This window comes from Plasmodium coatneyi, chromosome 2, assembly GCF_001680005.1.
Source record: "Plasmodium coatneyi strain Hackeri chromosome 2, complete sequence".
Lineage (NCBI taxonomy): Eukaryota > Apicomplexa > Aconoidasida > Haemosporida > Plasmodiidae > Plasmodium > Plasmodium coatneyi.
In genome coordinates, this window is record NC_033557.1 from 641282 (window position 1) to 668275 (window position 26994).

Genomic DNA, 26994 nt, shown 5'->3' on the forward strand with positions numbered 1-26994 from the left:
ATATATATATTTTCACAGAAAGGAGCAGAAAAGTTTTTGCACATACACTACTTATACTTACATGTTCCTTCCCTCCTTTTTCCGTTGTATGTGCAGGATAACATTTGGACAGATGGGGACATGAAGAAAATATTGAACAAATTGTCTGGGGCTATGACTAATGGATACACGAAGGAACAAGATGCATGCAAGAACATTTTACATAATGGTAATACATCTCCAGAAGCTAATAAAAGGGCATGTCAGCTTATTACAGAAGGTCTAAGGCATATATATGAGGTTTCTATAGATGAGAAGGACAACGGGGACGGTAAACCTCAGAGGAACAAACTGTTCAAGAGAACTATGGGATGTCTAATATTGAATATATATGCAGATATGCTGAAAAATAATGGACAGAAATGTGACGTAAGTAAGGGAATAGAACAAGCCTTTCTTAAGAGCGGAGAAATTAAAAATACCATAAAAGACTGTAAAAGTGATCCTCCTTGTCTCCAATGTAACAGGGAAGAAAATCTAACTTGCACAATAGGAGGACAGAATGTAAAGGAAAACGTGAAAACAATGCTCGACCAGAAGAAACAGGAAATAGAAAAAACTCTAAAGGATCTATGTTCATCCTCCACCCTAACAATAGACCCAAGGACTTGCTCAATCAATGGGCTGGAGGAAAATGAAGAAGGTATGGACTGAACTGTACATTCTTCATTTCATGTGCTGCACCCATAAGTACTTAGTATAATAATTATTATGATGAAGGTATAATGGTGTATGCGGGAAATGTAGGCACATGTATATAAACTTCTTCTATATTCTGCGATATCCTTACAGGTAACTGGGATGAGGTGTTTACTGCTTTCTCAAATAATCCAAGTGATGCTGATGAAGGTGGTGCTTATGCAAAATGGAAAGATATGATGAGTGTATGCGACTATAATGCAAAGACGGATACAGAATGGTCGAACCCAGAGAAAAGTTTCTGCAGGGTTATGATAAGAAATTTAATAATTGCAAATGAGCAGAAATTTAAATGCGAGGATAGAAGCAGCAGGGGGCAGGGTAAGAATTGTGTGACAAAATGTGATTTGTTGAATATGTGGCTTATGTATGTGAAGGATCGCTGTATTAACAAAGACGTCATTGAGTATGCGTTTGAAGCAATGTATAATGTAGAAGAACAGTTAGGGAAGGGGGAAAAGGATAAACTCTGTAGGTATGGGAAATTTAGTAACATTGTAAGAGATAGCGGCGATGTACTACATACGGTTACGAGTAAAATGGCGTGTGATGCGAAGCTGGGGAAACTTAACAACATACACAATAAGGATTGGTGCACTGAAAGGAACAGGATATATACGAGAAACCTAATTGAGGGCGTGGGTCGAAGTGACAGTAAAAGCAGAGAAAATATAAAAGGGAAGGAGCTAATAAAGAACTTAGAAGAGAAGGAACAAAAGTTGAAGGACGAATTGGACAAAGTGAAGGTAGAAGTGCAGAAGCAGCAACCCCCCCAGGAAGGTACCAGTACCTGCAGCACTCCATTAAAGGACCATTTAGACAGGGACACGACCTGGTGGAAGAGTACCAGGGGAAATTCGGATGTAAGGAAGGTTCATATTTATTATTAGTGTTCAGTTGCGCATAAAGGGCATAAAAGTGTTTATATATTCAAAGAAAGGACTAATGAGAATTTTACGGGAATATTATGTATATCTACATATCACTTTCCTTTATTTTCAGGAAGACATGTGGAACGACATCAAACCTAGGGTAGAAGACATTGCCAAAGCTGTATCTGATAACAACGAGGATGTTAACGGTTACTGCAGTGGCAACAAGTGGGATGGAGGAAGCAAGAAGGCATGTCAACTCATTGTTAAAGGGCTGAAGAAGGTATATAGTTATACAGAGGAAACAACGGATAAGGACGCCAAGAATAATAAAGATTTTAAGAGTACTATGGCTTGTATGGCATTAAATGTATTCGCAGAGAGAATAAAGGAAGAAAAGTGCAATGTCGCACAGGACAAAATAGAAAAAGCATTCAATGAAGGGAATGAGATTCATAATAACCTATATTCCAAAAATGGTGAATGCGAAAAGTGCGGGTGGGAACCAAATACGGACGTTACTGTTGCGAGCGAAGGACTTCGGCAAAAAATAAGAGGGGAACTCGAAAAGAATAAAGAAATAACACAAACTCTAGAGAAAATATGTCAGGACGATACTATACCTGACACCGCAGCACCAAAATCTGCCGTAGGACCGGTAGCACCATCACCAACGGCTACCACATGTGAAAAAAAGTTTCAGGATGAACATAATAACACAAGCAACAATGATTATTTAGCGACTTTAATAAAAGAATGGGTGGATAACCAAGGGCCGTGCGGTCAGGTAACATTGCATGTGAATGAAAATGGAAGGCAAGGGAAGAGGCTCCAATGCATGTGTCTAGGATTGTATAATTAAGGAATAATTCATGTGGAAGCAATAAATTTTAAAATGTGTGTGTGTGCTTGCATGTGTCTATCTTTCTCTTTTATTACTTCATAGGGAAAAATATGGGATTATATACAAAAAATATTCACCGATATGGTTGACACATTCCCATCCCAGGAGCGTCCGGTTAACACAATTTGTGCTGGCCCAAACCGTAAGGATGGGAAACCATTTTCTAACAATCAGAAAGAATACTGTAAAGCTCTATTAAAAATAATCCTTTTTATGAATGGGCTAACACAGAATATACAATATAGGGTAACAAACAAGGATAGACGAGAAGGGGTAGGGGCCTATTTAACATGTATAGTAGGAACTGTAACCATGTTCGAATTATATGGAGAACACTGTTGGTTTGAAGAAATTATGAAATATATATCAGAAAAAATAGGACCAGAACTACAGAAGAAAAATATTCCAGATAAACGTGGAATATGTAATAGTATTAATGTTAAGGAGACCACAATTGGAACACAGTTAGTTGGTACAAAAATAAAAAAATGGATTGAGGAGAAGAAGGAGAAAAATGATAAAGCAATTAATAAATACCAATATATAATGAAAGAAGGGCAGCGCATGAAGGATTGTGCAACTGAAACAGTTTGGAGAACAGATAGTAAGGGAAGTAGTCAAGGTAGTGGAGGATGGTTAGATGTAAAAGAAATAATAGAACTAAAGAAAACAATTAATGATGGAGGATATGTAACCGAAGAAGGTACCAGGAAGATAATGGAAGAAATCAGGGAAGTAGAGAAGGAGGATAACTTAATAGAGAAGTTGAAGAATAAAATAAAAGACCAAATACAGAAGCAAATGAAGGAAAAGGAAAGACAAGATACAAAATCAGGTAAGGACAGTGGCTGCAGTAATAGTGGTCAGAATATACCTGATATAGGTTTACAGAAGTCAGGTGTGAGCATAGCTCCAGGATGTACCTCAGACAAAGATTTGGGACAGCCTTCTGAGGATTTGATAGCAAAGTATGGGGACAATGGTAGGGTGCACCGAACACTTCGGTTTATACTATTTCCTCATATGCTGCAACCAACCTACGCACTTATGCTTACCTTACTTATTACTTTCAGGTGCCACTACTCATGATGCTAATTCTAATACTGGTGGTAACAGCAACGATCAGAAAGATACTGATGGAAGAAAACCGCATAAACCTGACCAGTCTGGTGACACAACTGTGGCAGGAGGAGTAATATTGGAGGATGATGATAAGAAGGTTCCCGATACCCAGAATGGTGTTCAGCCGCAACCTGGTCATCATGGCAGTGCTGAGGATTCTGATCCACAGAATTCGCAAGATCCAGAACCTAAGGAAAATGATGTTAATGTACCCGTCCCTACGGTAGACTTATCGTCCCCTCAGGTAGAAGTAACAACTCCGGACAAATCAATACCAGCAGCAGGAATAACTCCACAAGGAGTTGGACATAGAGGATCTGGACAAAAGGAACGTTTAACAGTTCCAAAATTACCAACGAAAAAAGCCCGAAGCACCCCTCTAGCTCCAGTCCCACTTCTTAGCAATATCGACAACCTTCCTGATCTCCTTACTTCATACCTTCCTACCATTCCTGTCCTAATTGGTACTTCTGTTATGACCTACTTACTCTGGAAGGTAAGAAAAAAAAAGAAGAATAAAAAGAAAAAAAAAAAAAAGGAAAAAAATATTTTTAGATGAATAATGAAGGAAAAGGAAGAAAAAAAAAAATTATGGTGAATGCATGAGCGGGTGAGGGTGTTGCATTTCACATTTTAGGGGATGTGTATTGGATTTCGCATTTTAGGGAGTGTGTGTAGGATTTCGCAATTTAGGGTGTGTAGAGTATCAGGGTTTAGGGTGTACGTAGGATTTCGCGTTTTAGGGGTGTATGTGTAGGATTTCGCATTTTAGGGATGTGTGTTTGTAGGATTTCGCATTTTAGGGGTGTTTGTGTAGGATTTCGCATTTTAGTGTGTGTGTGTGTAGGATTTTGCATTTAAGGGGTGTGTGTAGGATTTCGCATTTAGGATGTGCAGGGTTTCGCTCTTATGGTGTAAGGTTTCACACTTAAATTTATGGTTCCGGGGTGTAAGAACAGCAATGTTGCCTATTATTTTGCTGTTTAAGGGGGAGGGGGTGGACCCGAAGGGTGCACCTATGTAAAGAAAGGAAGGAAAGAAGAAAGAAAAAAAAAAAAAAAAAGAAGGAAAGAAAAAAGGAAAAAAAAAAAAAAAGGGAACACGCGCCTTCTATGCGTTCCTTTTTTTACCTTAAATGTAGACTTCGCAGTTATTTTATACTGATTGTTCTGTTCTTAGGAACAACATTTCACACCCGAAAAAATTACTTGTTCGTTCTTTTTTTTGCAGTATTTGTTCCTCGGTAAGAAAAGGAAACGTCACAGAAGGGCTCATCAAGTATCTGGTCCTCCGTCCTTAGGAGAACAACTCCTTGATCCTGTGGACGACCAGGATGGTCCATATGAATATACCTTAGTAAAGGAACGAAAACCTAGACGTCGGCAAAGAAGATCACCCGGAAAAAAACCAGTTAGCCGCCGTACGATTATTGATATTCATTTAGAAGTATTAGATGAATGTCAAAAAGGGGACCTGCATTCGACGAAGGAAGACTTTTTTGTAATTTTGGTTCAAGAATTTATGGGAAGCGAATTTATGGGGGAAGACTTTGTTCCTGAGGAACAACTTCCCGAAGTTAATGTTCCTATGGAAAGTGTTCCTAAGGAGGAAGGTGTTCTTAAGGAAGATGCTCTTAAGGAAGATGTTCCTAGGGAAGGTGTTCCTAAAGAACAATTAGGAATGGAACAAAATTTCTCTTTAGAGAATCTTTCTTCTTCAGAGAATGAACATTCGCCCCCAACATGCAATGTCCCATATTGGATTAATTGGATTGAAAAGAATAAAACCCTGTTGGAAAAGTGTAGAACGCAACCTTGGTTTTGTGACCTAAAGGTAAGTTGGAAAGAACATCGGAAGCAAAACCATATACCTACCGAGGAGAGTAAACAGTGTTTCTTAAATGACAATGGGGATATTCCTTCTCTGGAAAGTCATAAAAAGGAATTGTGGAAACAATGGGTTGCAATGCAACATGACCTTATGGAATTAAACAGTCAAACAGATTGGTTTATCCAAATGTTAGAAAATATGGAGGAAATACCTAACGAGACAGAAGAATTGTTAGGAGTTGACAAGTTACAATCGCAGAGGCTATGCCCAGAATCTTATAAGCAGAAACAGTTTGTAGCCAAATTGTGGATGCTTATATTGGCGTTGATGTTTGAGGAGTGTGAAAGGGAAGAAAATGTTCATAATAAAGAACTCTATTTAGATGGTCTATTACAGAATATTTGAAAAGCAAAATGTTGTGGTGTTATACTTTCACACTTTTTATATTATGCTCACACTTAAGAAATGATAGGGCATCCTCAGGTGAAAACCGCATTTGTGAACATTCCTATATTTGTCAAATTTAATAAATTTTGTTTTGTAAACATCTGACGAAGGGGTTTGTTTTTATTTTTCTTTTCTTTCTTTTTTCTTTTTTTTTTTTTTTTTGTGGAATTTAACCAGCTTTTAATTTGTTTAATAAAAAAAATTTGGAAAGTTCCTTTTTCACTGTTGTGGATGCTGAGGAAATTATGCACGTGGAGGGGGTGCTTCCTCCTCCCCTTGGAGGCCCCCCCCTTTTTTTTTTATTTGCGCCGCCGAAGGGGAAAACCTGGAAAGGTTAGGCGAAAAAGGAAGTAGGCAATGAATTGTGGGCAAAAGGAATGCCTCCGCGAAGGAGAGGTGTTCCGGTTGGTGTGTTCTGAGCGGATGTTTTTAGGGGATCCTTCCAGCTAACCCTTTTTGCCAACCGCTTGGCACCCCCATTGGGAAAAAAAAAAAAAAAAAAAAAAGAAAGAATATTTTGTTTCTTTGTTTGTTTGTTTCCCCTCCGCCGGTACACCGGCGTTCTTTCTTAAATGGTTAAACTGGAACGTGTTATTCCGAAGGGTGTGATCGCCTGGCCAATGGATCTACACTGTTTTGAAGAGCTGGCGTTGCCGTGTGGGGGGTGTTACTTCGTGCAAACGCACCTCACATTTCGCCATAAACCAACAGCGAAAGTGAGCTAGCGATGGACTAATTTTTCTTTTCATTCATGAAATTCACAAATACTGCATAAACAGAAAGGGCTTCAAAGGGAAGGGAAGAACGTGGGTCAAATGGACCGAATGGATCAAATGTGCCAAATGTAAAATACCCCCACTTATGCTGGGTTTATACCAGTGGAAAATTGATGCATAGAAATATGTTTTTTTGAATCCCTTATACCTTTTTCCTGTCATTCAATTTTTGCAATTTTATTCTTTTTTTTCTATTCCTTTTGAAACAGATAAACTTGATGAATGTGTTGACTACAATTTTTACAGTAACGAAAATGGACATTGCTGCGGTGGCTCTGCAGACCGTTACCGCGTGTTGCTAGCACTTTGATGACACCCGCAACGCACTTTTCCCCTATTGCAAACGTCACGAGCGCGGAATATTCGCGTGTTGACTTCCCCCACCTCCAGCGAATCAGCTCATATTTCTACAACGGAAAGGCGGGAAAAATAATTGGCTGCGCAAATAACACATTGTGCTAAACCATTTTTTGGTGTACCAAATTGGGGGGGGAAAAAAATTGTCGTCTAACAGAACTGTGACTGGGGAAGCGAAAATAACATTAACCTCTGCTCATAATTTCTACAGAAATGCGGTTAATTTATTCCAACAACTTTTTTTAATTTTTTCAACATAAGACTTCTGCACCTGCATAATCTGTTAATTCAAAAAAATATATATATATGTACACGTCAACGTTTTAATAAAGTGTTCATTTTTGCAAAAGAAAAAATGCGCGTCAATGGCTAGGAGAACATGTGTGTAATTTTAACTCATGCATTTCCCATTTTTTGTCAACTGCATATGCACTTTCTACAAAGTGCATATTGGTGTTCCACGAATTGAACTGTTTTAAAAAAAAATGATCAGTTTTTTTTTTTTTTTTTCCCCATCATTTCTGCATCCGTGCGAGTGTTACCTTGCATCGTGGGTGCTTCTTTTTTTTAATAGAGCGTCCCGCATTCCTCTTATCTGCATAATGAGTGACCTATCGAGTAGGTTACACGGCAGGCGCAACTACCAAGATGGATGTGATCGGCGAAACTGCATCATCTGCGCCATCTCCTCCAAGTAGCTATAGCACCTCCACGGAGAGCGGAATGGACACCCCGGAAGCAAATAAGAAACGAAGAATTCAATCAAATTAAGAAAAACCTGAAGGAGAAGTTCTCATCTTCGTTTAGAACATCGCCGTCGGGGGGGTTTCCTTCGTGTGTAAAATTAGGAAGAAGGTAAATGGACACTCGGGGCGAGAAAGCAGCCTGGATAGGGAAGGGGAAAATATTTTACTCCCTCAAGAATGTGAAATTTTCTGCTAAACTTTTCAACTACGGAAAAAAAATTAAACTTGCGCAAAGTAGAATGCTTTAACAAACTGAAGAACCATCCGAACATTGTTGGGATACGTGAGTGCTGACTGTAGATAAACGAGCGTCTGTGGAGGTCTCGGAAGAGCAAAAGGGGGATTGTCATCTGCAACCGCAGAAGGTGCAGCTTTGTAATGGGACGAACGGTGACGTAAAAAAAGAGAGAGTCGAAGAGAGAAGGAGGAGATACATGGACGATAGAGAAACGCAAGAGTGTTTGATGGGATTCTCAGGGAGCCACACACCACCCTGATAGAAAGAACACAAGTGCTTTTCCGCAACAAAAGGAACATCCTAAAAATTTTAAAGAAGGAAAAATGTAATTTAGAAGGATATGCCAAATAAGGGTGACTTGTGCAGAGGGTATGTACAAAGGAGGAAGGAAAGGAGTGTCTAAGGAGGAAGGAAAAGGAAGTCTAAGGAGGGAGGGGGTTCAGGGTTTAGGGTCAGAACGAAGGGTCTAAGGAAGAGGGAAGGAAAGGAAGAGTCTAAGGAGGAGGAAGAAAAGGAAGGGTCTAAGGAGGAGGAAGAAAAGGAAGGGTCTAAGGAAGAGGGAAGGAAAGGAAGGGTCTAAGGAAGAGGGAAGGAAAGGGCCTTAGGGGGGGAAGAATGAAGGTTGTTAGGGGTGGATGGAAGGGGTCTTAGTGGCGTTAGGACGAGAGGTTCTTAGGGGTGTTAGAATGAAGGGTTAGGGGTGTGGGGGTTCGGTCTTCCTACATTAAGGAACAACAATATGGCCTGCTACTTTAGCCATTCCAGGGGGGCAAGGTACACCCGAAAGGGTGTAATAAAAAAAAATGAATAGGAAAAAGAATAGAACGAAATGAAAGGAGAGAAAGAAAAGAAAAAAAGGAAAGAAAGAAAAAGGAAGGAAAGTCTAAGGAGGATAGGAAGGAAGGAAAGGAAGGGTCTAATGAAGGAAGGGGTCTAAGGAAGGAAGGGGTCTAAGGAATAAGATAAGGAGGTGGTCTAAGGAGCGCCTAAGGAAGGAGGAAAGGAGTGTCTAAGGAAGGAAAGTTCTTAGGTTGGTGGGTGGTAGGCGGGTTGTTAGGTGGAAGGGTGGTAGGTGGGTTGTTAGGTGGAAGGGTGGTAGGCGGGTTGTGAGGTGGAAGGGTGGTAGGTGGGTTGTTAAGTGGAAGGTTGTTGGGGGTGGTAGGTGGGTTGTTAAGTGGAAGGTTGTTGGGGTGGTAGGTGGGTTGTTAAGTGGAAGGTTGTTGGGGGTGGTAGGTGGGTTGTTAAGTGGAAGGTTGTTGGGGGTGGTAGGTGGGTTGAAGGGGTCTTAGGGGTGTGGAAGGAAGGTCACTCCCTTTAAGGAGAAAAAAAAAAAAAGGGAAGGTGGTAAATGTGAAAAGGGCTGCAAGGTTGGGTGTTAGGGGTAGAAGGAAGGGGTGTGAGTTTGTTGAGGGTAGTAGAACGAAGGGGTGTAAGGATGTAGAGCTAGTGTGTAAGGGTATTAGAGTGAAGGATTTTAGGGGTGTTAAAATGATGTTGTTAGGGTTGACGGAAGAGGAAGGTCACTTCCTTTAGGGTGGGGTACACCCGAAGGATGTATAAAAAAAAAAGAAGAAAAAAAAAAAAAAGGTTTATGTAAGAAAAAGAAAGTTAAGAAAGAAGAAAAAGAAGTTTAGAGAAAAAGTGTAAAGAAGAAGTTTAAGGAAAGAAAAGAAAAGAAAAGGTGTAAAGAAGGAAGATTTAAAAAGAAAAAGATGATTAAAGAAAAAGTGCAAAGAAGGAAGATTTAAGGAAGAGGAAAAGGAAAAAGGAGATTTGGTTAATGAAGGGAAGGTTTAAGTAAAAAACGAAGATTTAAAAAGAAAAGGTGTGAAGGAAAGGAAGGTATAAGGAAGAAGAAAAAAAGAAAAGGTATGAAGGTAAGGAAGGTTTAAGAAAGGAAAAAAGAAAGTTGTGAAAAGGAGGAAGGTTTGAGGGAGTAAAGAAAGAAGGGAGGTTTAAAGGAGAAAAAAAAGAAATGCAAAAAAAGAAAGAGAGAGCGGTGGGTAATTTCGTCTTCTCCTTTCTTCCACCATTTTAGAAGAATGCAATGTTTAAGAAAGGGGAAGGTAGGTTGCATGCAAGAAAATGTTTTTTCTTTTTTTTTTTAGAAAAATGCTGTTTATAAAAGATGGACTGCTATTATTCTTAAGGAAAGAAGAAGAAAAAAAAAAAAAAGGAAAGGAAAAAGAAGGCGGGTAATTCTTCTTTTTTTCTTTTTTTAGAGGAATGTAAAAGGAATAAAGGAGAGGGAAGATTATTCTTTTTTAAAGAAAGGAAGAGGTGCATAATTCCTTCCTCTCTTCTACTTCTTCTTTACTTCCAGAAGGAATGTAGTGCATAAGGGAAGGAGGGAAAGTTTCTCTCTCCTTTCCACTATTCCTTTTCTTTTCCTTTTTTTCCCTTTCTTTTTAGAAGAATGCGAAAAGTGTATAAAAAGGAAAGGTTTTCTTTTTCTTTAAGGAGAAAATAAAGAAAGGGAGAGATGCGTAATTTCCCTTTCCTTTCTCTTCTTCTTCTTTTTGCTTTAGGAAGAATGTAAGTGCATAAGGGAAGAAGGAAAAGGTTCCTTTCTTCTTTTTTAAAAGAATGCAGTCTATGTAAGGAAAGGAAGGGGAGAAGGAAGATTGCTTCTCCCTTCTCTTTTTTTTAAAGAAATAAAAGGAAAGGAAGTTAACTAAAAAAAGAAAAAAAAGGAATTACTCACCTTCCTTTTTTAATTTTTTGCTTTTTTTTTTTTTTTTTTTTAGAATAGAAAGAGAAAAGAAAGAAAAGAAAGAAAAGAAAGAAAAGAAAGAAGAAAAAAAAATTAAAGAGAAAAAAGGGAAGCAAAAGCCAGGTTATTCTCCCCTTCTTCTTCTTTCTTTTTCTTTTTTTCAGAAGGAAAGTGGTGTAAAGGAAAAGGGGAGAATAAGGAAGATTGCATGCAAGAATTTTTCGCACTTGTTCTTTTTGGGAGGGAAAAAAGAAGGAAGAGTTGGGTTTTTGCTGTTCTCTTTTTTTCTCGTAGAAGAATGTAGTGTATATAAAAAAAGGAGGGAAGGTTGTTTCCCTTTCTTCTCCCTCTTTTTTTTTGTTTTAAAGAAATAAAGGGGAAGGAAATTAAGAAAAAAAAGATAAAGAATAGAATTAATATAGTAAAGAAAGTGAGAGAAAGGAAATAAAAGATGGGTATTTCCTGTTCTTCTTTTCGATAGAAGAATGAGAAAAGTGTATGAAAAGGAATGGTTTTCTTTTTCTTTAAAGAGAAAATAAGGAAAAGGGAAATTAAAAAAAGAGGAAAGAAGATTTAGAAGAAAGAAAAGAAGGAAAGTTGGGTATTTCCTGTTCTTCTTCCCTTTTCCTCTCTTATAAGAATGCAATCGATAAGAAAGAGGGGGGAAAGGTTGGTTCCCTCCCTTTTTCCCTCTTTGTCTTTAATAAAAGAATGCAGTGCATGAGGATAGGAAGGGAGGAAGACTGTTTTCTTTTCTTAGATTAATTCTTATGAATAATTCCTTAGTTAAGGAAAAAGTTGAAAAAGTAATAAAAGAAGGGAAAAGGAAAGAAAGAAGTAATTACAAGTAGATAATATATATGAAGTATAATTGCAGCAGGATGTACGCGGAAAGGTACAGAGGGAAAATTTGCCTGAAATGTATGTTAAAAGTATATTAAGGAAAATGTCCAAGGGGGACAATTCCTTTATGGGGAACCTTATTTGTAATAAATTCCTACAGTTATGTTACAGAAGTCAATTTTAAAAGAAAGGAATGTTTCCCTTATTATACTAAACGTAAATAATGCTTAGCAGAGAATATATAAAAGGAAAATTTAGAATAAGAATATGATCTCGTGAAGGGGGGGCGTGCAATATGTGTAGTACAAGGGAAACATATAAAAAAAATTGAACAAGATGGGTGGAACAAAAGGGGTAATACAGGAAATTAAAAGAATAATTGGGAATTGGAGTGTAAGTATAATGTAGAGCCCGTGAATGCGGAACAAACAGAAAATGTGCTCACAAAGTGAAATAGAATAAAAATATGCACAGGGAAAAAGAAGAATAAAGAACATGGAGAGTGCATAAATAAATGTATGGTACACTTTTTCGTAGCGTGCAGCACCCAGTGAAATAAAGGAAATGTTTGAAGTATATTCAAGAACAAGACAGGAGGAAGAAATAAAGAAAGAACTTCAGACACTGTATGTCCTCTGTAACAGGGAGGACATGGGCAATGAATACGATGCATACAAGAATTGTATGGACAAAGATTTCTGTGAAATTTTAATAAGGAATTTAGTTCTTGCATCAGAACCAAAGGGTAAGTGTGGTAAAGAAGATGGAAGTAGATGTTGGAAAGAAATAATGCAAGATGTAAAATGTGACATCCTGGGTCTATGGTTAGCATACTATGAGGAGGAAGTGTGTTCAGTATTGTTTGAAAATTATTACGTGAATACAGCTATGGAGGCTATGTGGAAGGACGTGTTAGTGGATGGATATAGAGCATGTCCATATAAAAGTGTATACAGAACATTAGGAATGAGGAAAAAGGAAGATATTAAAAAATTGTGGGAATGGTTAGGAGAAGGAGGAATGAAGGAAAAAATAAAGAAGATTAGTGGAGAAAATAAATGTACGAGGGAGGCAGCTGATTGCAGGGGTGTATATATGGGAAGGGACAATGAATCAAATGGAGAGGAGGCAGAAGTAGGAGAAGGTGGGAGGGAAATTGTAAAAATCCTAAAGGAAGAAGAGAAGGAGAGGGAGAAAGTGAAGGTAACGTTGAAAGAAATAAAGGAAGAAAAGAAAACGGACCCCCCAGTAAAGAATTGCGGAAGTACAGGATTCGAGGACGGGGAAGAAGGTAAGGGGGACCTTATTTCTTCATTCTTCTTTCATTAATTACGTACCATAAGAATGCCTGAATAAATTTTATGTAAATGAAGGAAGTATAAATTGTATAGGGTTACGTGCGTACATATTTACACTAATTCCATTTTTATCATGAATTTGCAGAAGGTATAATAGAGTGGTTAACAGAATTCTCCAACTTAATAATCGACGAAAGTAAGGATTATGATTATAAGAAAGTTGACGCAATTAAAGGACTGTGCGAAGGACTGGAAAATCAGGGTGAAGGAATGAAGAATGGAGGAAAAGAGTTTTGCGAAACTCTTGTGAAGAACTTATGGATAGTATCTAGGTGTAAGAATGAAACGGGTAGTGGTAAGAACTGTAGAAACCAGGGGGTCAGTTGTTATTATGTTGAACCATGTGATCTTTTAAAAATTTGGTTATTATATGTGCAAACATATTGCGTGAAGAAAGAAGTGGCGGAATATGTGTTCGAAGCAGTGAACAGTATACATCAAGATATGGAAAAGGAAGGAAGTTATAAGGAGTGTAAATATGGAAATATCAGTAACTTGTGGAGAGGAGGTGTAAGTATGTTAAATCAAATTTTTGAATTAATAGATAAGGATGGAACACTGAGAAATTTGCTCAGAGGGAGGGTACAGGATTGGTGTGAGCCTGGAATAAGGAGGATTGGGGATGATGGGTGGAGTTATGTAGCTCAAAAAAATAAACAGGGAAGGTCCGATTCAAGTGGTCCAAGTATAAAGGGAGGGGTAAGAGATCTGAAGGACTCAATTAAGAAAATAGTACAACAGGCAGAGGAGAAGATACAGGCTGCACTGTCATCCTCCTCCTCATTTTCAGACAGTGACCCCTGCAACAACCCTGAATTACAGGAACGTTTAAAAGAAGTGACAGATAATTGGCATAAGGACAGAGGATATACAAACGGAAGAACGGCCTGGGTGAAGATCCTTATTGTCCAGTACAGTCAGGGACAATATAATAAGCGTAAATAAATTGTACATATTCAAGGGAAGAATGAAAGAACATTTGATCAAAGTATAAAGTGTATGTACGTCTTTCTTCTCTCAACTTGTAGGACACAGTGTGGAAGGAAATCGGGGATAGGATAAAACCACTTGCTACTGCCATATCTAAGGAGGACAAAGACGACGTGGACCAGCATTGCAGTGGCCTGGACGGGAAAAACAAACAGGTATGTGTGTACATTGTCAGGGGGGTACAGGATATATACAAAATTCCAAAAGAAACAGGCGGCAAAGAAATTGAAAGAATAAATAACAGAAAATTTAAGGCTACAATGCAATGTGTAATATTGAATGCATATATAAAAAAATTGGAGGAGCAGGCGGAAGAATCCTCCTGTTCCATAAAGCAAGGTATAGAAAAGGCATTTGGGGAAAATGAAAAAATTAAAACATCTTCATGCCCAGAGGGCATTACTTGTGAAGTATGCAATCGGGAGTATTGCCCTAATCAAAAAATAGGTGATAAGGAAATAGGAACAGAATTGATTACAAGACTCAACAACAATGACCAAATAAAGACAACTTTGTCTACTATAGATATTTTATGTAAGAAGAATGCAAAAACCAGCATCTGCCCCTAAAAAGTGTCTGCAAAAAGCGGCAGCAGGTGTACCAGGACCAGGTGCCACACCACCAACACTGTGTACCATCACATTCAACTACTACAAATTCCTTCACTCTGTTTCTCCCTTTCTATAGGTAAAGACTGCACTAAGGAACCTACCTTCTGTGACCGTGTAAAATGTGTATCAGATAAGTGGCATCAGAATTGGGGAAAAGGAGCAACGAAATGGGTAAGGAACAGTGTTGTTCATTAGAATAAAAGGAACACAATATTGTCCATTAGAATAAGGGACACTTTGGTGAGTGTTGCAGTTTTGTACAAAACGGATATACGGGGGAAGAAAATAGACGCACACATAACGTGAACTTAATAATTATAGAGGGGGAGTTTGGACAACATAATAATTATAGGGGGATGGACATAATTGTAGGGGGTGGACAACATATTAATTATTGGTGGGGGAGGTGGACAACATAATAATTATTGGTGGGGGGGGTGAACATATAATTACATAGCATACATTTGTTTCCTTTCCCTCCTTCCCCCTTTTATGAACAGGAAAACATGAAGACGGACATCAATGATAGGGCCATAGAAATGTTTAAGAAAATATCTAAAGATAGCAAAAATATGGAAACTCATTGCAGGGGGAATTCAGATCCAACTAGTAGAATAGTCACGGACACAGAGAAAACTGCATGTAAGTTTATTACTGCAGGATTAAAGTATATTTACGAAATTCCAGCAGATCCAAAGGAGAATCGAAAATATGGAACTGAAGCTTTGGACAACCAATTATTTAGGAGAACTATGGCATGTCTTCTCCTAAACGCTTATGCAAATAAGTTGCAAGGGGAGGTGAAATCCCCCTGTGAGGTCAGTGAGAAAACAACAGAACAAGCATTTGATAGAGGGAATAAAGAGAGGAATACTTGGTGTGTGGACAGTGATAAGAGTAAATGTTTTAAGTGTGAAAGGGCACCTGACTTAAGTTGTGAAATAGGTGGAGAGAAAGTAAAGGAAAAGTTGAAGACAATGCTCAACCAGAACGATGCCAACATAACACAAACTCTAAATACTCTAAATACTATAAATGACAACTTATGTGATCGCGCCCAGTGTGTAACAACACAATGGACCAGAGACAGAAGGGAAGGGGACAAAAAGAAGTGGGAGGTTTGGAAAAGATTCATACTTTGGCATCAAAGTCTAATTTTATATAGAAATGAAATTGGGCGAATATATATATATATGTTCACAGGAAGAAAATGGAAAAAGTTTCCGTATAAGTACTGTTCATACTTACATGTTCCTTCCTTCTTTTTTCCCTATATGCGCAGAAGGAAATTTGGGACGATGGGGACATGCCGAATATATTGAAAGAACTGTCTAATTCTATGAAGAATGGAAACACAGCGGACGACCCTCTATGTACAAACATTAATAAAAATAGTGGTACACCATCGGACGCAGAAAAAAAGGCATGTAATTATATTGTTACGGGATTGAAGCACATATATGGTATTACGGAGGAACTTGGGGACAAACCTCCTCAGAGAAAAAAAAATGACAAAAGGTTTAAACAAACTATGGCCTGTCTAATATTAAATGAATATGGAAAACTTCTTGGAGAGGAATGTGCCACCAAGGATACCGTACAGAAGGCCTTTACTGCCGCGCAGGATTTTCACAACACGCAATGTAAGCAGCAGCCATGTGAAAAATGTACGTGGGACACATGTAAAAAATTTAAAATTGAACAGAAGAGCCAACGGGAAGAAATAAGAAAAAGGCTCAACCAGGATAACGACATAAAAAGTACTCTAACTACTATAAATGATTTATGTAATCAGAGTACACAACCGAAGGTTACGAACACTCAGGAGAATAGTGGAGTGGCCAGAAGTGGAAAACCTCCTGAACCATCACCAGGACCAGGACCATCAGATGACAGTAGTGCAAAGGCTGTGGACACAAACTCACAAGCAGAGAGGAGTGAAAAAGGTAAGGAGGGGGACGATGCACATGAGGCTAAGGCAGGTACGGGTCCTATGCTTACCATAGGTACAAAGCGTGCTCAGGTCGAAGTTATTTTTCCCACTATAACAAAGAATGAAGATGACAGCTGTCCCCCAACTATGACCCGTACTCAGTGTGAGGCAGCTGAAAAATTCACTTCCCATTATTCAGGCCCTAATACAGGTGAAGCAGGTACTGGTAAAACGGACGGCGCAACATCACCACAAACTCCAAGTAAGAACACTAATGATGAAGCTTCTTAGGGTGGAACGAAGGGAAGGAACACACCCTTCCTCCTCCTTCCTTCCACCCCTAACAACCTTGCTCGCATCCTCCCAAGGAAATGTGCACCCCTTGGGGTGTACACAAAAGAAAAAAAAAAAAAGAACAATTAACACTCCTAAGAAATGTGTTCACCTATAAGATGCATCTAAAAATTAAAAAATTAAAAATGTACAAAGCGAAAGAAGTGTAAAAAAAATAAAATATTCGAAAGTAAAAAAAATTACAAAGTGAAAGAAGTGTAAAAAGAAAATGTGCAAAAATATTAGGACGCGTAAAAAAAAATTAGAAAGTGAAACAAGTGTAAAAAGGAAGTGTACACAAATTAGGACGTAAAAAATTTAGGGACGTGTAAAAAAACTAGAAAGTGAAACAAGTATAAAAAGTAAAAAATTAACAAGTAAAAGAGTAAAAAATAAAAAATTAAAAATTAAAAAGTAGAAAGTATAAAGAAAAAGGAAAAGGAAAAAAAAAAAAAAAAAAAATGAAAGAAGAAAAAGTACTCCAGAGATGTGTACATTAGGGTGCATGAAATGAATTCTACACCCCAATACACTTGATTATATTGGAAGTCTGTGCCCTCTTTTTTTTACTTCTTAGTTACTTCCGATGGTAAGGCTGATGGTGCAGAAGCGAAGCCTGCTGGTCCAGATGCTGCTCCCGGTCCAAGGCCTGCAGCTGTTCCAGGGGTAGGTGGTGTCCCAGGTGCTATTCCTGGTGAGGGAAGTAGTGCTGCTAGTGGGGGGGAGGTTCCAGGTGTAGTTGGTCCACATGGTAGTGGTACCAAACCTCAAGGACCACCACAACAAGGTGGTAATAAACCCCAAGGTCCACCTCCCCCAGGAAAAGCACACGGGTCACCACAACAAGGTGGTAACGTCCCACAGTCACCACAAGCAACACTATCATCAACAACAACAGGAGTATCTTCACCTACAGCTATTCCATTCAGTAAAAAGATTGACAATCTTCCTGATCTCCTTACCCCATACCTTCCTACCATTCCTGTCATAATTGGTATATCTGTTATGAGTTATCTCCTCTGGAAGGTAAAAGAACAGAGAAAAGAAAAAAAAAGGAAGAAAGAAAAAAAAAAAATAAGAAAAAAAAGTTAAAAAAAAAAAAGATGGAAAGGCGAAAAAAAATGGAAGGAATGAAAAAGTTCCTTCTTAAGGAGTGAAGGAAAAAAAAAAAGAAAAAAAAAAAAAAAAAGGAATAAAAAGAATAAAAAAAAAAATAAAGGTGAATGAATCAGTGTGTGTGTGTGTGTAGGATTTCGCATTTTAGGGATGTGTGTATGTAGGATTTCGCATTTTAGGGATGTGTGTATGTAGGATTTCGCATTTTAGGGTTGTGTGTTTAGGATTTTGCATTTTAGTGGTGTTTGTAGGATTTCGCATTTCAGGGTGTATCTAGGATCTCGCAATTTAAGGGTGTGTGTAGGATTCTACACTTAGGGAGTTTGTAGGATTTTGCAATTAAGTGTGTGTGTTGGATTTCTCACTTAAGGTTCCAGGTTTTAGGGTGTAAGTACAACAATGTAGCCTGGTATTTAGCTGTTTTATCGTGTAAGGACAACAATGTGGCCTGGTGTTTACCTGTTTTAGGGATGGATATGCATCTAAACTATGCATACAAAAAAAAGAAAAAGGCAGAAAAAGGAAAAAAAAATAAAATAAGATAAAAAGGAGCACCTTCTAACTGTTCTTTTTTTTACCTTAGATGCACACATTGTTCTTATATTATAATGGCCATTATAATCATAATAATAGCATTTTACACCTTAAAGAAACATTTGTTTTCCTTCATTTTCCTTTTTCTTTTTTAGTATTTTTTCTTTGGTAAAAAAAGAAAACGTCACAGAAGAGCACATCAAGTATCTGGTCCTCATTCCTTACAAGAACAGATTATTGACCCTGTGGACGACCAAGATGATGATCCACATGAATATACCTTAGTAAAAGAACGAAAACAACCAAGATATGTTCCAAAGAGAACGAAGAGGCCAAAAGAACAGGGCGTTGGTCACCGTGTTGGTTGCCGCACGATTATTGATATTCATTTAGAAGTCTTAGACGAATGTCAAGAAGGGAACACACAATTGTTCCAGAAAGACTTTTTTGAAATTTTGGTTCAAGAATTTATGGGTTTGGAGTTCATGAAGGAGGAAAAAGTTCCTGAGGAACAAGTTTCTATGGTAGAAGTAACTAAGGAACAGGTTCCAAGTTCAGATTCCGGGTTTAGGGAGGAAGACTTTGTTTCTGAGGAAGAAGTTACCAGGGTTAATGTTCCTTAAGAACACTTTATTTAGGAAGAAACAATTTGTAGCCAAATTGTGGATGCTTATTTTGGCGTTACTGTTTGAGGAGTGTGTGAAATGGAAATGAAAATGTGTGTGATAATGAAATTTTACATTTAGATTATTTATTACAACACCTTTGAAAAGAAGAATGGTCATGGTGTAGTGTTATACTTCACATTTTATATTATGCTTATACTTAAGGAAAGATAAGCATCCTCAGGATTGTCCGCATTTTTGAACATTCCTGTATTTGTCAAATTTAATAAATCTTCATTTGCAAACTTGTGACCAGGAGGTTTGTTTATTTTTTTTTATTTTTTTTTTTTAGTGTAAGTTAACCAGCTTTTAATTTGTTTAATAAAGAAAAATTTCAGAAGTCCCTTTTTCAATTTTGTGGATCCTGAGGAAAATTATGTACCTGGGGGGTGCTCCCTCCTCTTGGCGGCCTACCACTTTTTTTTTTTTTATTTGCGCCTCTGAAGGGGAGAACCTGGAAAGGTTAAGCGAAAAAGGGAGTAGGTAAAGAATTGTGGGCAAAAGGAATGCCTCCGCGAAGGAGAGGTGTTCCGGTTGGTGTGTTCTGAGCGGATGTTTTTAGGGGACCCTTTCAGCTAACCCTTTTTGCCGACCGCTTGGCACCCCCATTGGAAAAAAAAAAAAAAAAAAAAGAAAGAAAGAATATTTTGTTTCTTTGTTTGTTTGTTTCCCCTCCGCCGGTACACGGGTGTTCTTTCTTAAATGGTTAAACTGGCACGTGTTGTTCCGAAGGGTTTGATCGCCTCGCCACTGCATCTACACATTGTTTTGAAGGGCTGGCCTTGCCGTGTGTGGGGTGTTTCTTCGTGCAAACCCATCTCACATTTCGCCATAACGGAACAGCGAAGTGAAGAGGCGAAATAGCGATGCGTGGTGTACAGTTGATGAGCTCCCCTTAACGCAAAAGGTGTTTAGTTTCTCTTTGTTCGGGCGAAATGGGAAAGTATAACCTATGCGCGCATTCTGCTATGCTTCGCCCATAGCGCTTCAATGGTAAAGACTCCCCAATCAAATTGACCCTGCAGGACAGTGATGGACTTTTCTCCGTACCACTTTTTACATATGTAAGATTATCACCTTCACGAGGGGCATCCCTATCTGCTCGCGTGTGTGATCCTCTTTTCTTCCGTGGGTCCTTCCCCAAAAGTGTAAGAATAAAATGAACAGAAAAGGAAAAGGAAAATTTCCTCCGCTGTAACGAATCGATCATTTGTAACATCCGTCGTGGATACTACCAATAAATACCACTGTGTTGTGTGCCCATGAGGAATTATGCATCGGTTTTGTGCGCATTAGGGGAAATCGCCTGTGCGTGGGAGTTCAATCCATACGCGTGTGGAGTAAACCTACTTGGGCACAGACATCCAAACTGTGCGTGGCGAAGCGGGTAACAGACGGGCAAACTGCCAGACTACACACTTTAACGAACACGAGGGTTGCAGACGTTATGCGAAGAATGACCCAAGTGATGACTCTCACAGGTGTGGTAGTCCATATTTACCTGTGTCCGATTTTTCCGCTCGAAGGGGAAGGAAAGTTGTCCCGCGGCCCATGCGTTATTTTGTGGTACCGTATTTTATTTTGCTTCACTCTGCTTTTTTTTTCCTTCATTTTATTTTATTTACTTTCTTTTTTTTTTTTTTCATTTTACACAAAGTTGAAGTCTCTTATTTTACATAAAGAGATATTTTTACCTAAATGATGTACAAAAATTGGGGGGGAACCACAGACAGACGGGTCAAATTTTCCCCTAGCGGTTGCACAAAAAACCTAGGGGGAATTTTTCGCCTGAATTTTTTTTTTTCCCCACTTGTAGAGCGAATTGCTGCTCATTTGGTAACTATCCTGTTTTGGTTAAATTGTTTCGCAAAGAAAAAATAGAAAAATATCAAATAGAAAAGTAGAAAGTGGAAAAATAGAAAAAATAGAAAACTACTGGAAAAAAAAAAAATTTAAATAAATTTTTAAAAAAATGCGAGAGGGATGATTATTACTTCGCGTAGCTCTTCAGCAGAACCACAAAAATGGAGTTCCTCTGACGCTTCCTGCTTGTGGCCAAAACGAAAAAAGGGGGGTACCATGCAAACGGGAGTCACCGCAGTGGCGCCATTGGAAGTAGAGCTCCCACATCTCGCAGTTGTAGCATCCCAAGCGCGCGGCGGACGCGACTGCCAAGACAGACGTGATCGGCCAAACTGCATCATCTGCGCCATCTCTTCGGAGTAGCTATAGCATCTCCACGGAGAGCGGAATGGACACCCCGGAAGCAAATAAGGAACGAATAATTCAATCACATTAACAAAAAGCTGAAGGAGAAGTTTGCATCTTCGTTTAGCACATCGCCGTCGGGGGTTTCTCCATCGTGTGTAAAATTAGGAAGAAGGAAAATGGGCAGTCGGGGAGAGGAAGCAGCCTGGACAGGGAAGGGGAAAAATTTTTTACGCCCTCAAGAGTGTGAAAATTTCTGCCAACCTCCTCAACTGCGGAAAAAAAATTAAACTTGCGCAAAGTAGAATGCCTTAACAAACTGAAGAACCATCCGAACGATATTGGCATAGGTGAAAGCTGGCTGGAGGTGAACGAACGTCTGTCAGGGTCTCGGAAGAGCAGAAGGGGGATTGCCATCTGTATCGGCAGAAGGCGAACCTTTGTAAGGAGACGAACGGTGACGTAAAAAAAGAGAGAGTCGAAGAAAGAAGAAGGGGATACATGGGCGCTGGGAAAATGGAAGGATGTGTGAACAGATCCTCAGGGGGCGACACACCACCCTGATAGAAAGATCACATTTGCACTTCCGCAACAAAAGGAACGTCCTCAAAATGTTAAAGAAGGAAAAATGTAATTTAGAAGGATATGCCAGATGAAGGCGAACTATGGAGTGATGTTCAGAGGGTATGTACAAAGGAGGAGGAAAGGAAGGCAAGAGAGCAACCTTCCCTAAAAGAAGGAAGGGAAAGGAAAAGAGGAAGGGTTGAAGGAGGGGTGAAGGGAAAAGGGAAAGAGGAAGTGAAAGGGGTACACACCTAGGGGGAAGGAACATTACCTTCCTAAGGAAAGGGGTCTAAGGAGGAGGAAAGGAGGAACGGGTCTAAGGAGGATGGAAGGAAGGGAAGGGGTATAAGGATGGAAAATCTGTTAGGGGTGTTAGAATGAAGGGGTGTTAGGGATAGTAGGTGAAAGGAAGGTTGTTAGGGTGCGTGGAAGGAAGGTTGTTACGTGGTAGGGTGGTAATTGGGTTGTTAGGGGTGGTAGGGTGGTAGGTGGGTTGTTAGGGGTGGTAGGTGGGTTGTTAGGGGTGGTAGGTGGGTTGTTAGGGGTGGTAGGTGGGTTGTTAGGGGTGGTAGGTGGGTTGTTAGGGATGGTAGGTGGGTTGTTAGGGATGGTAGGTGGGTTGTTAGGAGTGGTTGGTGGAAGGAAGGTGGTGTTAGGTGTGCTAGGTGGAAGGAAGGATCTAAGGAGGAGGAAGTAACGGGGTCTAAGGAACGAAAGGAAGGAAGGGTCTAAGGAAGGAAAAGATCTAAGGACGGGAATGATGTCTAAGGAGGATGAAAGTAAGGAAAGGGGCTAAGGAAGAAAAGGAGGGTCTAAGGAGGAGGAAGGGAAGGAAGAACCTTCGCCTATACACTAAATTCTCTTAGGAAAAAGGACGAAGAAGGAAAAAACTTTCTCCCACTTGTACACTGTATTCTTCTTATTAAAAAAAGGGAGAAGAAAGGGAAGCAATCTTCCCCTTCTCCTTCCATACCGTTTCCTTACATAAACTATACATTCTTCTTATTAAAAAAAAAATGAAAGAAAAAGAAGCAGAAAGGAAGAAGAAGAGAAGAAGAAACAAGAGAATAGTGAAGGGGGAAGGGGAAAAGGGGAAAAAGATGAAAAGGAAGGAGTAGAATGTTAGGATGGCTTCTTTTTTTTTCTTACATTTTAGGAAATTGTAGAAAGTGCATTAGGGTTAGAGGCAAGGGTTCATCAGTTCTCTATTCTTTTTTTAATAAAGGAAAGCAGTGTATAAAAAAAAGGAATATTGTTTTTTCTTAAGAACAGAAAGGAATAATGGATGAAGGAAAGAGAAAGAAAAGAAAAGAATAAAAGGAAATAAGAGAAAATAAAATAATTAAAAAAAAAATGAAGAACGATGAATAGAAGGAAGGAGAAGAGGAGGAGGGAGGGTGAGTAATTCCTCTTCCTTCATTCATCCCTATTCCTTTAGGGAAATGCAAAAAAAAAAGAATACATAGATAGAATGTATAGGATGGGGAAAGTTCTTTTTCTTTCTTTCTTTTTCTTTTTTTAGAGAATGAGAAATGTATAAAAGAAGTTCTCTTTTTTTACGAAGAATGCAGTGTATGTGGGAAAGGAAGAGATCTTCTTTATACATTTCTCATTCTTTAAAAAAAGAAGAAAGAAAAAATAAAGCAAAAAGAAAAAGTAGAAAAAAAGAAAGGAACAGTCAAAAGATTAGAAATGATGATAGAGATACCTCCCTTTTTTTTTTTCTTCTTTTTGTGTTAAAAGAAGAATACATAAAAGAAAAAGATTTTAGAAAACTTTTTTTTCTTTAGAGAATTTTTTCTTTTTGGAGTAAGGATAAAAAAGGGGGAAGAAGAGGAAAGAAAAGAAAGAAAGGGAGTAGAATTGGTGATTGTAGGGTAAATTCTTTCTTCTTCTTCTCCTTCTTCTCTCTTTAGATTAATTGTAAAAGAAGTGTATATAAGGGAAGGAACAGGAAGAAGGAAGGAACGGGGGTATGTTGCTTCCTCCTTTTCTTCTTCTCTCTTCTTTTTTTCTTTTTCTTTTTTTCAGAAGGAGAGTGGTGTACAGGAAAAGGGGAGAATAAGGAAGGTTGCATGCGCAGAATTTTTCTGTTTTTCTTTTTTTTACGAAGGAAAAAGGAAAGAAAAGTAAGGAAGGAATAAAATCGTAAAAAGAAAAACAAAAGAAATGAATAAAGAAAGAGGGAGGGGAATAATTCTTTCTTCTCCTTTTTTTTAAAAAAAGTGCAAAGGAGGTATATGAATAGGAAGGATAGGAAGGGATGGAAGGAAAGATTGTTTCCTTTTTAGATTAATTCTTATGAATAATTCCTTAGTTAAGGAAGACGTTGCAAAAGTTGAAGAAATGTACGGAAGGAAAGAGAAAAAAAGGGGAAGTAAAATTCGGAATAAAAAGAAACATAAATGGGAAAAAAGACGACGAATGTAAAATGTGGACTAGTATACTAAAGAAATGGCAGGATAGAAGAATAGATTAGTATGAGGAAGTACTTGCGTATGGTTGTGCATATGATGAATTATAATATTCAGCTACCAAAGAATAGGTCTGAATGTGATAGTGAAAGTTGTAAAAGTACTTAAGACTTAAATTATAACAATAAATACAGAACCATGGCAGGCCCTACGGAGAAGTTAGCACGAAAATGGGACCATGAAATGAAGAAACAGGGAATTCATATTTTTGATGTAATACAGTATATTCACTATGCACAAAAGTGCACATATACATACACGTATATACTACCTGGGATTATAGAGTGCTGCACGGCAGCATGTTTATAGTATATACCTATTTCTTCCTTTTCATCCTTCAGAGTAGAGTATGGGGTAAAATGGAAGATATATGGAAAGGGCTTCTGGATAAATTAAAGAAGCCGCTGGACAGGAAAATTAGGCATTTGTGTGCTGGGGACCTGAGTGGAAAATTCGGAGTTAAAATTCTTGATCCGGAAAAACCATTATGTAAAGCTATCTTCAAGGTTTATTATTATATGAATGGTATACCGATAGATGAAACAGAAGAAGGGAAAATTGACAGAAGCAGCGTGGAAGAGAATTTTCTGAGATGTGTAGTAGGAATGACCACCTTACATCAAATATTTGGGAAGCATCAATGTTTCGAGAAGTACACAGATTATGTATCACGCGTTATGCCGTGGATGAGGGCAATGGGACAACTTCAAGATTATGGTGCACTATGTGCCTGGATGAATTTTGATCAAATGAAAATAGGAACAAAACTGGTTGGAGCTACCATGGCACCATGGAATCGTGGACAACTGCAGAATGTTTCAGAGTATCTATTCATAGAAAACTCCGATAAGAGCACCTGCAAAGATCCAAATAACAATAGAATAGTCAACCCGGAGATTAAGGTGCAGGAGGAGGATAAACCAACGTGGCTGCAGAAGGGAAAACTGAAGGAAATGCAGGACATAGTAACGAAGACACAGTATGTACCGGTGGAGAAAGTTGGCGAAGTATTAGATCAAATGAAAAAAAAAGTAGATGAAATCAAGAAAAGGATAAGAGAACAAAACAGCTGCCCAGAACTTAACGCTCAAGGATTTCAAGAAGACGAAGAAGGTATAGAGCACAACTACAACTACTATTCCCCTTAGTTCTGATTTAATGTACACGATAGAAGCATTCATTGAATAATAAATTCTTTATTTTATGTTTAATTAAAAATAAGGGAAAATAGAATTGCGGAAAATATATACATACGTATACATATATATGTGTACCTTCATTAGCGCATACACTACTTCTTCTATACAGATGATATAGAAGAATGGTTCACAGAGTTCTCTAATCACACAGTAGACAATAGTGATTACTATGATTATGCGAAGGTCAATGCAATGGAGGGTTTGTGCGATGGTATGGAAAAGGAGGATATTGGAAGGGAAGTCACAGATAACGATAAGAATTTTTGCAAAAATATATTAAAGAATTTATGGATTGTATCCAGATGTAACAATGCAAAAAGCAAATACAGGAAATGCTTAGAGCCGGGGAGCAGCTGTTATTACATTAAGCCTTGTAATTTATTAAAAATTTGGTTAACGTATGCACAGGGGACATGTGCACCGGAGGACGTTCTGAACTTTGTATTTACAGCATTCGACGTGATAGAAACACAGATGAAGGGGGACGGAGAATTTTATGAAAAGTGCGAATTAAAGAATTTTTCTGGTATTCACAGAGGGAATAAAGATATGGTATATGAAATTTTCCAATTAATAAATAAAAGTAAACTTCTTAAAGATTTGGTACAAGCACGAACTGGTGAATGGTGTAGAAAAATGAAATGGGATGTGAACACAAAGAAATGGGAGGGAAGGATTGTATCTAGCAGTAGGGGGAAATCAGGAGACGCGGGAGCAGCAGAGGAAGACGAAGGACTGAAGGAAATGAAGGGAATTATTGATAAAGTAGGGAAGAACTTACAAATGAAAGAACAAATAAAGGAACAAATACAACAAACCATGGAACAAATCATAAAAGAATGTAAGCTACCCAAAAAAACACCCGAATCCTACAACCCTAACATCCTTCCTTCCACCACCCTAACAACCCTTTCTTCCACCAACCACCTAACACCACCTTCCTTCCAACTACCACCATCCTAACACCACCTTCCTTCCAACTACCACCATCCTAACACCACCTTCCTTCCTACCACCCTACCACCTAACAACCCACCTACCACCCTACCACCTAACAACCCACCTACCACCCTACCACCTAACAACCCACCTACCACCCTACCACCTAACAACCCACCTACCACCCTACCACCTAACAACCCACCTACCACCCTACCACCTAACAACCCACCTACCACCCTACCACCTAACAACCCACCTACCACCCTACCACCTAACAACCCACCTACCACCCTACCACCTAACAACCCACCTACCACCCTACCACCTAACAACCCACCTACCACCCTACCACCCTACCACCTAACAACCCACCTACCACCCTACCACCTAACAACCCACCTACCACCCTACCACCTAACAACCCACCTACCACCCTACCACCTAACAACCCACCTACCACCCTACCACCTAACAACCCACC

General features: G+C 38.8%; 3 protein-coding genes across 3 annotated transcripts; all 3 read left to right on the plus strand.

Annotated features, from left to right (window-relative positions):
- Window positions 1-120: 120 nt before the first annotated feature.
- On the plus strand, window positions 121-5871 carry PCOAH_00003420 (Pvstp1; the record flags this gene model as incomplete). Its single annotated transcript, XM_020057157.1, has 6 exons — window positions 121-682; window positions 832-1601; window positions 1741-2397; window positions 2557-3496; window positions 3588-4132; window positions 4867-5871. The coding sequence occupies 6 exons, from the start codon at window positions 121-123 to the stop codon at window positions 5869-5871; spliced, it is 4479 nt and encodes a 1492-aa protein (XP_019912772.1).
- An 8040-nt stretch (window positions 5872-13911) lies between these two features.
- Window positions 13912-16769, plus strand: PCOAH_00003430 (SICA antigen; the record flags this gene model as incomplete). Its single annotated transcript, XM_020057158.1, has 5 exons — window positions 13912-13932; window positions 13973-14468; window positions 14622-14659; window positions 15046-15663; window positions 15828-16769. 5 exons carry the CDS (start codon window positions 13912-13914, stop codon window positions 16767-16769), a joined length of 2115 nt encoding a protein of 704 aa, XP_019912751.1.
- Window positions 16770-18510: 1741 nt separating this feature from the next.
- PCOAH_00003440 (SICA antigen) lies at window positions 18511-19084 on the plus strand (the record flags this gene model as incomplete). The annotated part of the gene is made up of 2 exons (XM_020057159.1): window positions 18511-18585; window positions 18617-19084. The coding sequence occupies 2 exons, from the start codon at window positions 18511-18513 to the stop codon at window positions 19082-19084; spliced, it is 543 nt and encodes a 180-aa protein (XP_019912726.1).
- Window positions 19085-26994: the final 7910 nt, after the last annotated feature.